The sequence below is a fragment of the Pristiophorus japonicus genome, chromosome 16, assembly GCF_044704955.1.
Source record: "Pristiophorus japonicus isolate sPriJap1 chromosome 16, sPriJap1.hap1, whole genome shotgun sequence".
Taxonomy (NCBI): Eukaryota; Metazoa; Chordata; class Chondrichthyes; family Pristiophoridae; genus Pristiophorus; species Pristiophorus japonicus.
In genome coordinates, this window is record NC_091992.1 from 116,849,783 (window position 1) to 116,865,174 (window position 15,392).

At 42.8% G+C, this 15,392-nt stretch overlaps 1 protein-coding gene across 1 annotated transcript in view; it reads left to right on the plus strand.

Moving 5' to 3' along the window:
• The window catches only part of LOC139226760 (zinc transporter ZIP11-like), an 807,495-nt gene extending 793,641 nt beyond the window's left edge, over positions 1–13,854 (plus strand). Inside the window, exon 9 of the mRNA XM_070857754.1 lies at positions 3,767–13,854. Coding sequence (XP_070713855.1) covers positions 3,767–3,845 — 79 coding nt within the window. The 3' untranslated portion in view covers positions 3,846–13,854. The remainder of the gene's footprint in view (positions 1–3,766) is intronic.
• Positions 13,855–15,392: the final 1,538 nt, after the last annotated feature.

The following is a 15,392-nucleotide window of genomic DNA, read 5'->3' on the forward strand; positions in this document are numbered from 1 at the left end:
GCTCCTCCATGACGGGGCCCCGCCCGAACAGCTCCTCCATGGCAGGGTCCCGCCCAACGACCTCATCAACGGGGCTGGCAGCCCGTACAGCTCCTCGGCAGGAACTCCTGCCCCCCTTTTCTGACATTCCGAAATCCAGAAATACCCGAACCTAGGCTCGGGTGTTTCCGGATTTGTGACATCAGAAAGATGATCGAAAGTCCGGAAAATCCCGGAATCCGGAATGGCCTCGGTCCTGTGGGTTCTGGATTCTCAACGCTACACCTTCAAGATTGCAGAACTTCAAGATTGAATTATTGACTCAAACCCATTGCCACTTTCTTGGTGATATCTATAATACACACAAGATTTGAATTTGTTTTAAAACTCTGGCAAGCTGAGCAGCAGGGTGACGGCACGGGATAGCTGGGGGTGGGGGGAGGGGCACAAGGCTCCTGCTAATGATTTCCAAGTCTTCTCCATCACATTATGTGGAGGCGTTGAGTAGATTGCACTGAATGGATGTCATTTTGTACCTTTTTAAATATTGTGCTCTTTCAGAACTCCACTATATTTAACTATTGTGTCGTCAGCACAAGTTGCAAGCCCGATGCAAGATGTCTTTGGCCAGCCACAACTATCTGCTCCTTTTAGGTGCCCAGTCTGGATAAGTGGGTACAAAGTGTAAAGTTATTTCTGCCCTTGCTCAGAATTCTCTGTAATTGTCAGTCGGGTCTCAATTGCTTAATGGTGTAATGTTTATTTTTGGGAACTTCTATTTTGTTGCTTTCTCTCCTTTGAGCTTTGGTACATCAAAGACCATTTCCTGGCGTATGTGGGCAAACTATTTTCATCTGCAGGCCTCTATGAAGCACTTTACCAGAAGGTATTGAGCACTGCGTGGAGTGACTCTTTCTGCCCTCTGCATTCTGCCTCTTTTGATAGCATAGCTGTGTTCAGTCACTTACACATGGGCCTCCTCCTCTTGAACACCTGGGGGCCGAAACTCAGCCTCCCAAAAAGGCCACCTACCCCCAGAAAGCGGCGGAATCGAGCGGTCGCCGACTTCCAGTCCAATGGCTACCGCCAGCGAAATTCAGCTCTGGGATTTTTCTGGTGGTCCCCACTTCCGTCCTGCTATTGCCGACCATCCTAAGTGCGTCAACAAAGGGCACACCACCAATCTCCCGCACCTCCGATGCACCTCCCGTGAAATTTAGGTCGAAAAATCATAAATGCGCCGTGCGGTGTCCCCGACAGCTTTTTCCGACGGTGCACCTTGTTTTCTGTGTGTGGGGGACTTGGCTGCGCGGCGGCCATTAAAGGCGAGGGCCTATTGCTGTGGCCGCCATGTTTTTTTTTTGCCGGCCGACTTCCCGATCGGCCGGATAATTATGCTCCCGGGTTCGGCCAGGCAGCCTGGCACCCCCTCTTGGGTGTCGGACCGCTGGCCCGGCCAAAACCCTCGCTGGTAGCCCAGTGGACCTACGTTTGTGAATGCTGAAGGCTCGTCCCTTTAAGTGAAGGGGAGAGCGTGGTGACGCACATGCATCGTAGCGTCATCTCCGCTCCGCTGCTGACTGACCGTGGTGGAGACTCGGTCCCGCCCCCACTTCCGCCCCTCACTTAGTGCCCCCACTTCCACCCCCCCCCTTATGACCGACGTCTGCTCCAAAAAAATTGCCAAAGAGCTGAAAATGGATCAAGAGTCTGCCTCGTCTGACGCGATGGTAAAAACACTTAGAAAACGGTCGGAGCACCAGGTTTCTGGCGGGGGTGAATTTCTACCCCCTGGAGCCTTGCAAAGCTGATACTGTGCCAGTGGTTTAAGGGCCACGCTGCTGCTGGCAAATTTCCTTTCAACAGACGCGGCTTCAGTTCCATTCCTTCTGTAAGATTTGCGTGTTGGGACAAATTGTTCACGTGCTCTCTCCGCTGTCTGAGGCTTGTGCCTGCATTGTAGTATTAAGAGGATCCAATGCAGTGTTTGAACAACATTGTGATTGGCTCAATACCATACTTTCAAATGCGAATGAGGATGCCGTCAGGAGTCACCCTTGCACGTGAATCTGGTGTCAATCACTCTGTGAGATGTGTCATCTCGGCAGTCGGGCATTTGCCCAGCTGTGCTGAGGAAGTCTCGTCTGAAAGCTGCAAGAAACCAGAACAAAAAAACAGGTCAAGTTCTAACAGTAGCTGCAAGCGATGAATAGTAATAATGGACTCGTCTGGCCTGCGCTGGACAATTGAGGTTAGATGGTTCATAGATTGAGCAGCTCAACCTGCAGGCTCACTCTTTCTTCCTCCCTTCAATCAGCCTGTCTTGAGTCCCTGGGTGTAAAACAGGCAGTCGTGCATTGTTACTCATTCTCAATACAGGCAGACCGTTAGCCACTCCCAGTTAGTTCCTGATTTTGTCAGTGCAGCTATTGTTATTCCTGTTGTCTGCTCGTCTGATTTTAAAATATCCATTTTTTCCATCCCGACCTCCAAGTATTTCACGGAATTCTTATGTATTTTGTTACAGCGAAATAGTAAAGTTGAGGAATCAGACTTCATGCCAGTACAGAATTAGTACAGGAACAAGTGCCTTTTAAGCAAACACATTGGGGCCTAAATTTGTTGTAGCTCAGAAACAGGTGTGAAATGGTCAGCACCCTCCAATCGTGCGCCTGCTCACATGGGCTTGGGGACCATAATGCATCAACTCTTCATGATATGCAGTCAATGAACCAAACCATTAAAGAATAGAACAACAACAATAGTAGAACAAACATTACACTGTGAATATTTAAAATGAGGTCACAGAAACAGGCTCAAGAGCCTTGAGGTAGACATTGCAAATACCTGAACCAGCCTTGTACAGACGGTTTATGGTAAGACCCATTCCCACAATCCAAGCGTCGTGTTCAAATTCAAAGGTATCAGTAAAGCCGCCCCCTTTTTATTTCTGCTGGAACTTTCCACCATTGTTCTGCTTAAATGTAAACAAATTACAGACACATGAAAACAGACTGCATATTTACAGTACACGTGGTGAGAGCTTTGTGTCTGGGTAATGTGCATTTATACTTCCTCAGCCCTACTTCCTAACCCATGCTTATGGTGCTCCACCTTTTGGCCACCCGTGTATCTACCCCCTCCCTCGAATTCCTCCCTGAGTAGCAGAGGTTTCAGCCGCCTTAACCCCAACCCCAAACTCTTTGAGCTTTGCTTCCCGGCTGTATGAAGCTCCTCGAGATCTACCTTCCTGACTGTGCCTTCGGTCATTCCTCCCGAAATCCTCTGGTGCTCGGTCTACTTCTCCCCTATATGAGGCACTGTAAGCTGTTTCATTATGTTAAAGTTGGTACGCAAATGTTGTTTGTCATTTTCCCATTTTACTTTGTGCAATTTAAGTAGTTGTTCCAGTACGTGAGAGTGAGAGATTTGGATTGTGATTCTCCCGATCTGCAGGTAAGACCTACTCCTGAGGGATAGTCCCATTGATGACGATACTTTTGAAATTGGGTATTTTGGGTCATCGACAGGTAGATGGTTACAGGTTGTCATATCATCGGTGCAACATCGGCTGTGTAAGTTGGACCTTCATGCATGTATTTTATATCCACATGAACCAGTCCAAGTTACATAGAGAAACACCTTATGCACACATGTGTCTTGTATACCTGCTATTTTGATGGCTGAGTAATACATTATTCCGATTTCATGAATCGTTCTAAGATTCAGTAAATAGTGACCACTGAATCAGTGAAAGAAAAACTGACACACATGCTTTTGTTTTCAGTGGAAATGGCAAGCTGGCATCCTGGACCTCCATCGCAGGGTTCGTCTTGATGATGTCACTCGATGTTGGCCTTGGCTAATCGCAGGATCTATTTTTCTGAAGAAATTCGTTTGGGAACAATATTTTCATCTCTTCCAGTTTAAAAAGAAAAGTTGCATCTTCAACTTAAAATCTATATGACAAATCATCATACAGAATTTAAATTTTCAGGTTGACGCTAACAGCTTGCTCTGATTGAGAAATGCTATTGACTCAGCAGGTTGATCACTCAGCAGTCAGAGTCATTGATTGATTGTTTTACATTTGTTTCATGGTTTGCGGGTTTCCCCGCTTCTTGAATTTCTGCAATCTGTTGATAATGAGGTTTTGTGCCGGTTCCAGGTTTTTGGTAACTCAGTCCCTTTTCACCTCAGTGAAAAATATCGCAGTTCGATGTTCATCAGAATAAACTTAGGAGTGGGATAAACTTGGTATTCCATTATTGCCTGCTGTGTATTCTGTTGGCCCGGAATTTGCGGCCCTGATGACGGCCGTCTGGCAGCGTTCCCCGTCATTTCGCCTTTGAGACTGACCGCAACTTCAGGATTTAGCGCATGCGCAGCCTAACTCGGAAATCCTGATGTTGCGGTCTGTCATTCACTGCTCCTTCCCCACTGCCCCCGACCGAGAGAGCCGGCAATCGGTGAAATCTCTCTGATCATGGAAACTGACACAATCTCCGGCTCTTCCACATTTAATTTGACGTCACAGCAGCTCTCTTCTGGGAATCCCCATTTACCTCCATTGATTTGAATTGATCAGAAAAATCCGAAATTCTCGACACAGATCATGAGATCTTTGGGTGAAGCTTGCTTTGCGGTCAGCGGTGAACGTCTTTGCTTCGCCGCTGACCTCAAATTCGGGCCAGTTTCACAATTGTCGTTCTTCCATCCACAATCGGCCATTGAAAGATGGTTATAGTCGTGGTACATCACTGAAAGCAGTAAAACTTCATTGTGTCACAGGGACACTGCATTAAAAACAGAGCACATATGATGACCTTTTGAAGAATGTTATTTTCACTGTAGAATATGAAACATATGATAGTTTTGTTATGTATATGTTTGATATAAATGTAACAAACACTTTATCCCCATTCTTTTTTTTATTTGTTCCGGGATGTGGGCGTCGCTGGCAAGGCCAGCATTTATTGCCCATCCCAAATTGCCCTCGAGAAGATTCTGATCAGTTCAACAGTCTCATTCACACCAGCCTTCAAACAGTCTGCATCATCTGACTAGCCCTTATTCGTCGGTGTGTGATGTCTGAAATGATTTGGAACATTCTGGGTTGTTTACAGTGACAATTTCCAGATGTTGCCACCAACAAGTATGTCATCAGGCATTAAGGGGCCTGGTTAAATATGTCATTGTGTATTTACAACCAGTTGTTTTCATAATGCAAGGAAAACCACAAATGATAGAGAGAGATTTATAAGGGCCACTTCTAAGTTGATGTATCTCTCCCTTATAAATGTCTGGCTTTGTTCTCACTGAAGAGAATTGCAAGCAATTCCAGCGCACTTTACCTCAATAGCAGGAATCTAAAGTTTGGCTTTAAGAAGCAATAATGCGAGATTTCTAGATAAGAAATCAGGCCTGAAACATGACTAGTTTAGAGCTCACCTCATCTCAGAGGCAGCGCACAAACCTCTCACCAACTAGGTGCCAAAGGAGTTTCAACCTGGAACCGGAACATGGTCAGTGTGATAGCAGCATCATTAGGCACTGTCAGAACCCCATCAGTTGGTATCGCTGCTTGTTGAGTGCTTCCAAAGAGAGCTTGGAACTGCAGCTGGCTGTAAATTACCTTTATAACCACGTACCAAACACTGTACAAATGGCTGGTGGAATGATGTAGGATCAGTGTAACTATAAGGACTGAGTTTCCTTTCATCCTTCTTAATATGTCAGGTATCAAAACAAACAGATGCAGAGAATAGCTCGAGTACAGCTAATAAAACAATCTAACGTATTGTATCTGATGTCCAGGAATTTAGAAGGGGGCAATAAAGTTTGTGGCTGAGTCTTTCCCATGCCCACACAAAAGAAAGTAAACTTTCGATACGACTTCATGTCAGCCAGAATCTTGCGCTGTACTGAACATTCCCCATTGAACACAATGGGCCAGTGTATTTAGAGGTTAACTGTATTCGTGCCATACCCACACACCCATTTATAGAACTTGACATCAGTGTCCTCTTGGCCAGTTGCTCACTTTAAACAGCACTTAGGCATACAATGTCATGTTTGTTTTGAAGTAAATATATAACTACTGTAATGAGGTGAATTATAAAAAGGTTTTTGAAAGATATTGTTCTGGCACGACATTGTTGGCACTGTAACAAAACTAAAATGAAAAAAAACTTGTTGCAGACTTTGGCTAAATTATAATGATTGAACTCTTTAACCCCGACAAGCACTCCTGGTGGCTTTTGGTTCGGAATCACTTGGAAGGTTCAGCTCCCTCACTGACTGATTTTGCTCATGTCATTCTTACAATATTGCTTCCTATCTCAATGTCTCGCTAAGAAAACAGTGTCTTTCTAATGGACAGGCCTGGCATTGTTTCTCTAAACAAAGGCACTTCTGATTTCAGATACCAAAGCTCAACTTGTGTATTTAACTATGAAACGGCTCAGATACATAATTCTTGGAATCTGTTGCATGTTTATCACCAACTTCACAACCACAAGGTGATTGTGAAGCTGCCTTCAAGGTGTGCTTGACCAGCTATGGCCCTGAGTTCTGGATGATGCAAAATTAAATATGAAGATTGCTTTTGGTGGTATCTGTGCAACTCTATGATTGGCTGAGCAGAGAGAGAGTTCAGTGGGGTGGGGGTGAGGATCACCGGTCTTCTCAGCTATATTGAGATGAAGAACTTTTAACAACCCAGATAACCTGCCTGAAAGCACAAGCCAATGGGAATGCCAGTCGTAGCTGGGAGTCCAAAGCTGTACTGCCAGAGCTTTGGGGGCATATTATTTTAAAGGGAAGTTATTGGAGCCTTGAAGCTCCCTGAAAGGCTCGGACTCTGGAATAGCTTGTTCTTAAGAACTTCTTTCGCTGCTAGGTAAAATGTGAAGTGCTTCAGTACAGCCTTTTAAATTGAAAGGCTTTTTGTATTTTTATTAACAATTATATTACATCGCTTAGATGCAATCTGCGATATGATGCCGTTGTACCACCAGTATCCTCATTATATGCTGCTCCGCCTGTAAAGACACGTGACCAGGACAACACTGTCCCTTTCATGTAATTATTCTTCCAAAGTAACACTGAAGTTTAAGCACTAAATTCATAAGTGACTATATGAATGAAATAAACCGGATGAACAGGGACCTTGATGTCATTTACAATAGGGGACAAAGGGCTTTCCATTTCTACAAGTTGAGCAATATTGTAAAACCTGGACACCTTTATATCCCCTGTTGGACCCGCACAACATCTCCGCTTGATTTGGCTTGGGTTATGTCCAGAGATCAATTTCTGTTATTAATTTATTCTTTAATGAATAACTCTCTGACGCAGAATATTTTTAGAGCTTAGATGCTGGTTTTCAGAAGGCCGACATATGATTAAAGTGACAGAATCCAGAGCTGGAACTGGGGGACTTTTTAGTTGTCAGTGATCACCGAAGCACTGATAATTGCAGCAAATACAAACCACAAATCAAAATGCCACTGACTAGTAGAAACCTTAATTATTAGTATTAGGCAGTCCCTCCTATCGAGGATGACCCGCTTCCATACCAAAAAGGGATGAGTTCACAGGTGTTTAAATGAAGGACCTGACATTCTAGGTCCCGAACTACATATTGAAGGGTGGCAGATGCCTGTGCGTGGATTTTTTTAACGTGTGGTGGTCGTTGCACACCAGCCACCACACGGGCTTGTCAGAGCTAGGTTTTGATCTAGTGGCAAGGGTTAACCAAGACAACTGGAGACCAAGCTCTGCTAAACCTTAATTATGTCCCCATTAGGTAACTATGAACTCCTGGTTCTGGTCAATGATAAGTAGAAACTGAGAGGGGCCAAGCGAATAAAACTCTGCTGTTCCACTGCGATTTGGGAGCAATATTCAGAAGAATCCAGAATGGACAGAGACTGTTTCCATCACAATTGCCTCTCCATTATTTGGTCTGCCTGTGCTGTTTGCAGTACCTTTCCTTAAACTCCGTCTGATTTACGGGTGAGTGAGATGAAATGGCATTGCTACTCAGTAGGGGTGTACTCAGACCAGAAGGCTTCTAAGCCTTGGGTAGTTCTTGGCATGTCAGTCCAAGAGTACAAGTTTAAAGCTGCATTTCCTTCCTTTTTTTTCCCTTGTTGTTTGAAGTCTGCAGTCTGGTTCTGATTATCCCAGTGCTTCCGTGTGCACAGTATACTTTTATTAGCTCTTGTTTTTAAATACTTTTTTTTCCTTCTGGTCCTTATTCAGTGACGAGGTAAATAAAGGAAAAATTGCAGTGAGTGGCCATGAGACCGTGGCTCCAGCCAATGTCAAACCTGGACGAGTTCAGAAATTGAGTTATGTTTCGTTTTCCAACATTGGATTCAGCAACTTTAACCTGGAATTCTGGTCTTTATTTGGAACATGAATGAGTGCAGGTATCTCCGGCTCACATGATTCAATAGCAAGTTAATTTGTAATGAGCCCATTTAATTGGACAGCGTGGGTGGGGTAAGTAAATTCTGCAAACACTCTCCCTCCCCATCCCTCTGTCTCCCCTGCAAATGTGTGAAGGGTGAGGGGAAATTAGAGTGTACAAAACTGCGGAGATAAATTAAAACTTTCCTTGTTTTTTTTTACCTCAGGTTTTTAACTTTTAAAAATTCCCCCAGCAGCCTGAAGGAAAACCGCTTTAATATCGTTTATAGTATAAGCTTATCTTGGGTATCTTGTCGAGAGTTTGTCTGGTAATGTTCCAACACATTATTCCATGAGGCAGTGAAACACGGGCTCCTTTCTGTTGTTTCTCTCAGAATTCATTTTGACCTCACCTTGGACAGGCTACCAAGTGGAGGCCAAGTGGGATAGATGGAAAAGTGTCAAGTCAGTCTCCCTCGTGTGCTCTCTTCTGGACTGTTGGAAGAGTCCTGCGAGCAAGTTGCATATCTACACCTTTGATTGGTGGTGAAGGAGTGATTACCGTTTTAATTATTTTAGTTGTGCACTTTTAACAAATGCCCCTGCAAGGGGGATCACACTCCAAAATAATTTTTTTTTTGTGGCCCTTTTTTTTGTTTTTTTTGAATTATACAAGTGCTAAAAGGGGAGGAGGGGCACTAGAACCGGCAAATTAAACAAATTAAACTTTAAACTTAAATGATCAAATTAAAATTTGGTTGCCATGGGTGATGATGCACTTCAGTCCCTCCGGCGCCCACCTCTCGCGGGAGGCCGCGAGCGTACCGGTGGACACTGCGTGCTCCATCTCCAGGGACACCCTGGCTCGGATGTAACCGCGGAAGAGAGGCAGGCAGTCGGGCTGAACAACCGCCCGCTGCCTGGACCGGCTGATGGTGATTACCCTTTCATCCAGCTGAGCAATGCACAGATGCCATTGCCAAGGAAGTTGTGAAAAAGTCTGACCTGAATCTTTTCACCTCGGATTGCCAACTCTGATTGGATGTATTCCTTGAGGTTTCATCACACGATCTCCGTCTGGCCCCCATCATTGAATATCTGACATGCCCATCCTCACGGCACTCCCCTTCTCAGGCCAATTGGAAAGAAAACAGACTCTTCGTTACCTGATTGGATAATTCTTGACTGTCGGCCAAACAGCTATTTTTCCCTATCGCCAATATTTTTATAACTAACAAACAAAAGTGTTAAAAGAAAATTTATGGCCCTGTGATTTTTCTCCTGGACTGGTCACAGCAGTGTTCTGGACACTGACATTAATTCCTGGAGACTCTCGGACAATCCTGGAGGATTGGCAACCCTGCTCTCGCCAGCAGCCGAAGGAGTAAGAGCCCTTGAGCGGGAAATGAACCAGCTAACACCACAAAGACATTATAAAACTGCCGTGGCCTCAAATGCTGTGGAGCTGGTGCATAGTATTTATGCATACAGATTACTAGACTTTGACATGTTATTGGCAGCAACATTTCTCATTTTAATTCCAACAACTTAAAGCAAGTTAGTCCTCCTAATACCCCACCAAAGCCCTCACATTCCTTATGGATTGATAGAGCAGTGGCCCATTCACCTGCAGTCTCACCCCATTTCAAAGGAAGTATGAGGGACACAGAAGATCGGCCAGCTACGTGAATTAAGAATTAAATAAATTGGCTTATATTGACCTATGAAATAAATAATTGTGAGCCCCTCAAAGTGGATCGGACCATGTTATCCAGTGTAGGAACAGATGTTCTGAACTTAGAGAGCTGTTCGGTGATCAGGTTGGATGTGGTGTGTTTACATTTTGACTTTCTCAAATCTGAACCTTATTTACTGGTTGTGATGAAGTGTTGAACGTGTCGAAAGCTCGTGTGTACGGAAACTGGTTCACAGTTTGCCCGGGAAAAGTAGACAGAATCACAATGCAATCCACAAAAAAACTGGTTAGAATCCCATGTAATCAAAATGGAATGGTTGTCCTTCGTATATTATGGAAAGGGCAGTCGTTTTCCATTTTCTTGGCAACATTTGGAATCAATAGATGTTTGGATATTAAGGTATGGGGATAGTGCAGGAAAGTGGAGTTGAGGTAGAAGATCAGCCATGATCTTATTGAATGGCGGAGCAGGCTCAAGGGACCAAATGGCCTACTCCTGCTTCAAATTCTTATGTTCTTATATCACAGAATATGATTCCCCCAAAACCACAATAAAAATCCCAGAATTCCATGTAGTAAAAATGCAATGTCATTTATTCAGTGATCATAGACCAGTGGCACTACTCACGAGTGTACCATTTTTTTCATCCATGTTCTGCAATGAAAGTTCCACTGTTTAACCTCTGTTTTCTACTGAAACATCCCTCGCTCTTCAAATGTGAAATGTGTGATTTAAAAAAAAAGAATGTTCCTGGCCTGCAATCGTTGGCTCGCAGTGTCACCTTCTGATGCTCGCAATCCTTCCTCCTTGTTGTTTGCACGTGCGTGATTAAGTATTCTAATCTGGATGCAAGTTAATACTTTTTATTGCACACAATTTTAAGTAATTATATATGTAATGCAGCAGAAGAACCCATGCTTGAAGGTTTGTTTATCCCTCCAGGCAAATATGAAGGTAAACAGATAGCTGCCCTGGCCAGGTGCCAGACCAAAAGACATGCACTAAACAGTAACCGTCACACCATAGGTGAGGTTTATGTAAACTAATTCCACAAAAAGAGAAAGTTCTCACTGAGCAAAACGGAAAAAAAAAGTACTGTATACTGATTGTTTTTACTGTTGTTGGATTTGTGAGACTAAAATGGTCAGTCTCTGCCCAAGGGATGGTGGATGTGAAAGATACACGGTGTAAATCTTCTGCCAGTGCTGGAGAGATTGCCATTCCATTCAATAGCTATTTTGATAATGGGGCTCATTTTCCAAAGGTGTGCTCCCGGTACAGCATCTCCCTCGCACGCTGGGAGTGCATCTTGGCACATCGCTGGCACAACCCCCCACAGTTTTCTGGATGGAGAAATCACAGGGAGCATACCTGCAATTTTCCCGCACGTGCACTCAATGGGTGAATCTTTGTGCCAAGAATGCACATTGAGAAAGTCAACCCTAATACGTTGATGAGAAGCTGAAAATTCTTTCGGTCTACATCTAAATTATTCCCGTGTGCAGAATACTTTGGCTGGAAACACCTATTAATTCAATAATTCTGTCCATTCCTCCAGTGGCTGAATTTTTTTAATATAAAAATCCAGTCCACAATACAAATAAACATTTTTTTTCTCAGCCAGACATCCGACACATAAAGAAACCCATCACCATTTCGAAACCAAACTACTGAAAAATCCACACATGCAAGGTTTCTTTTTGCCTGATATGAATTGCACAATCTCTCCTCATGAAGACACACTCCATTTAAGGACCCCCACCCCCAACCCAAGTATGTATCCAGTCTCTGGAATTTAATTTGCTAAATCTTGCAGTTTATCATCACATACAACTGATAAGGTTCCTGCTGCTTGTCTGTTAGAATCAGACAAATTTGGGCATGGTCTTGCAGGGTTATATACAGCCAAGTTGGAAGAAACAGAGGCCCCACTGAAAGGTCTAGCCCTCCAGCTCCCGTCAATTGGTGAGCCTGTTGGTCAACCATGAATTCTACCTTAGAGTTCTGTGGACCTGGCTTAGATATTGTATTCTGGTGTCTGTCACAGAGGAGGGAGTCAATTCCAATCTCCCATCACCAAATATGGCATCTTTGAGCCCGAAGAGACTCCACTTAACTGCCCCTACCACAATGAAAATCTGCGGATTCTGAATCTTTCTGTTAAAGGAATAATTAAGGAAAGACGTACAACAAAAGTTTTCACATCCCTTGCAATTTGTCACCTTAAAAAATCCAGGTAATACTCACTTGTCCTTCACAGTTGAGGATTTCATCCATAAACAACCATCTCATGTATAAAGAAGCTCCTAGTCATTATGCTGACCCTACACTCATCTCTTTCAAATATAGTTGTGTTATGGGAGCACTGCAAGATGAATGCAACTCTCACCTGCCTTAGACACTGACTGACATTTTATTACATCGATGTATTATTGGCACAACAAGCTATCTTGTTTATCTCTTTAAAAAAAACAAAGTGTATGAAGACCATCCACTGGGAGGGTTTAGTCCGTGCTGAAGGCAGGAATGGATTGGAATTGGCATGCAACACTTTCACATTATCTCCCATTTATTTAAAAGTCAAAAGGGCGGAAGTGTGCAAGAATAAATCCTGCAATGTTGCTGGGTAATTGGTGGATTAATACGTAAAATAGTTCACACAGTTAAGTTTAATCTAATAAACTGAGAAATTCCAGGATACACAAGTCTTCACAATATTCATTTTACACTCTTCCAATTTAGGTAAAAGGATAATGCTAGTTTGATGAAATACAGGAGCCTCAATTGCAAAAGCTGCTTTTAAAGTTTGACTTGCTTCAAAATGACTAGTGGTTCCACTATAGGTTCCTGAATGTAGAAGTTATAATGAAGGATCACGCGAAAGGAACTTTTGTATGCTTTATTCTGTGCATATTTAAACTGAGATTTATACACACACACCTACACAGATAGTCATTTATGTAAAATCTCCTTTCCGGCTGAAGATGTCGAACACCTTTATGTTACTTGCCATGTGCAAGGGAACAGTAGGCTTAACATTTGGTGAATACACACATTTTCCATTCCATTCCATGTGTAAATGATCTGACTGCATGTTACTATCAGAAATATGAAGGGAGTCCCATTAAACTGAAGCAGCCACTATTTTTCTTAAAATTGCACAAAGCTGCCTTGATGGGGGGCATGAGTCTGCTTTATTGAAACTTATTTAAACTTGAGACTCAGGTGCAGACAGAAAACACTGACTTTGATCTTTGGGTGAAGGTAAAAGTCACACTTCCAAGTATTCCGCTGCACTATCTTCCAGCAGCCAATCACTAGCTTCCGACCATTTCCCAAAGGGGATCAAAAATGTCGAGCACATGCAATCTTTTTGTGTTTCTCCCCAGTCGAACCCAAGAATGCCGAAACCTAAATGTTACACTTGCTCTGCAGCTACAGATCACTCTCCGAATCTACTTGCCAAACTGAAGTTGTATTTGCCAATGTGCGAATTAGATCACTTATAATAATCACATTTTCCATTTTACTGAAGCAATCTTTCGCAGCTTATTATGAGCTATAACAAATTTAACATTCACTAAATTGCCAGCAGCTCATGGCTCAGTCTGAAGCCTTGTATCTCCTGCAGTCCACCATCCTTGTGTGTTTGTAATATTTCTGTGCGGTGAATGCCTTAATGATTAAGAGGACCTAGTAGTAATTCTAACAACTATTGTTGGGGAAATATTGTGGGAATAAATCACTTTATTGAAATTCATATATTATTGTATTTTTTTTTAAATACATATATCACTTGATGTATTCAGTCACCATTCGAGAGCAGTACTGGACTTCTGTGTGTCCTTCTGTATTGACTCTATTGACATTTGCAGACTTCCAGGGTAAGTATTCACTGAACTGAATGGAATTGTGCATTTACCTCGCAGGGCACCTCCACCTCCATCCACAAATATTGAGAAAAACGTGATGACTTCATCAGAGGTGCCCTTCGCGACATTACTAGTTATACACTCAAGGAATGGTTTCATGAAAATCTCCTCACCTGTAAAAAAATGTTTTGCAGAGCAGCTTAAACCATTGTTACCCAGTGTGGCTCCACAGCAGTTTGACTTCGAATCGAACAGCGACTGATAATCTCAGTGGGATTCAGTATTCAGAATTTACTGGATTGGCTTCAGTTACAATACAGATTCAACATCTGGGAGCAGGCTCCCCTTAAGCAACGCTAGATCCTTTGTGTCATGTATAGGGGAAGGCTGACAGTGACACTTTTGTTTGCATCTTCTGTCCCTTGCGTTATGCTGGAATTGAAGGTCAATCTCAGTCTGCAAGCAGTGAAGTGGAACAGATGAAGTTGATCTGGACTGACTCTTTGTTCGGCATACAAACTGAACTGAAAGGTATTTTTCCCCACTGATCAATTTGAATGTTGATGCTTGAATGTGACAGATAGAAATAAATGTAAGGGTTGGGAAGTGATTGTCTTGCTTGTATGTGATATAACGAATAGCATCAGAAACCCAACAGTCTGGTATAACATTGAGTCTCCGATATATGCTTATTTGTCTAACATTTTACAGGGCTTGCTGCTGGGAAGATCAATTCAACGACACATCTACCAAATATTGCAATGATTCCATACTGTTTCTGCAAAAATAATGTACCCTATTGATTGGGTTTCTTGATACAGAACCGGCTTGGATTTATGGAAATATTCTGAACTCTTCCTGATTACCAATATTAATAGGATGTAAAAGACAGTTTATATAATGCTGTTCATGCGTGAACATGTGAGCATGTGTTAAAACAATGACGAGTCACTTCTTGTTACCAGGAGGGCGTCAACTATGGCTGCACCTAAATATTTAAGTAGTTGACTTGCAATTGTCTACATAAGAACAGTTACCATGCTGAAATAATAATTCATGTGAGCAGCACTTAGAGACATTTTAATCTAATAAAGTGCTATTTAGATGCAAGTACTATTAATATCCTAAGTTCATTTTTATTTTTCAAGGTTATGTGGGATAAGCACATCCTATTATGTCAATTTACTGAACATGTTTTTCACGAACACACACTATTTTGTTTCATATGGTGCACTGAAGCAATCTCACCCAGCTTATATGTATCAAAAGAACAGACTGCATATTATTGCAGACAAGTCCTGTTCTGAAATTGTTCTTAACATAAATGTGCCTGGGTAATTAAAACTTGATTTTTTTTAAAAACTAAGGGTTGGATTTTCGGCTTTGCTCATTTCAGGCGGTAATGGCGGCGGGGCGGTAAAGTTTG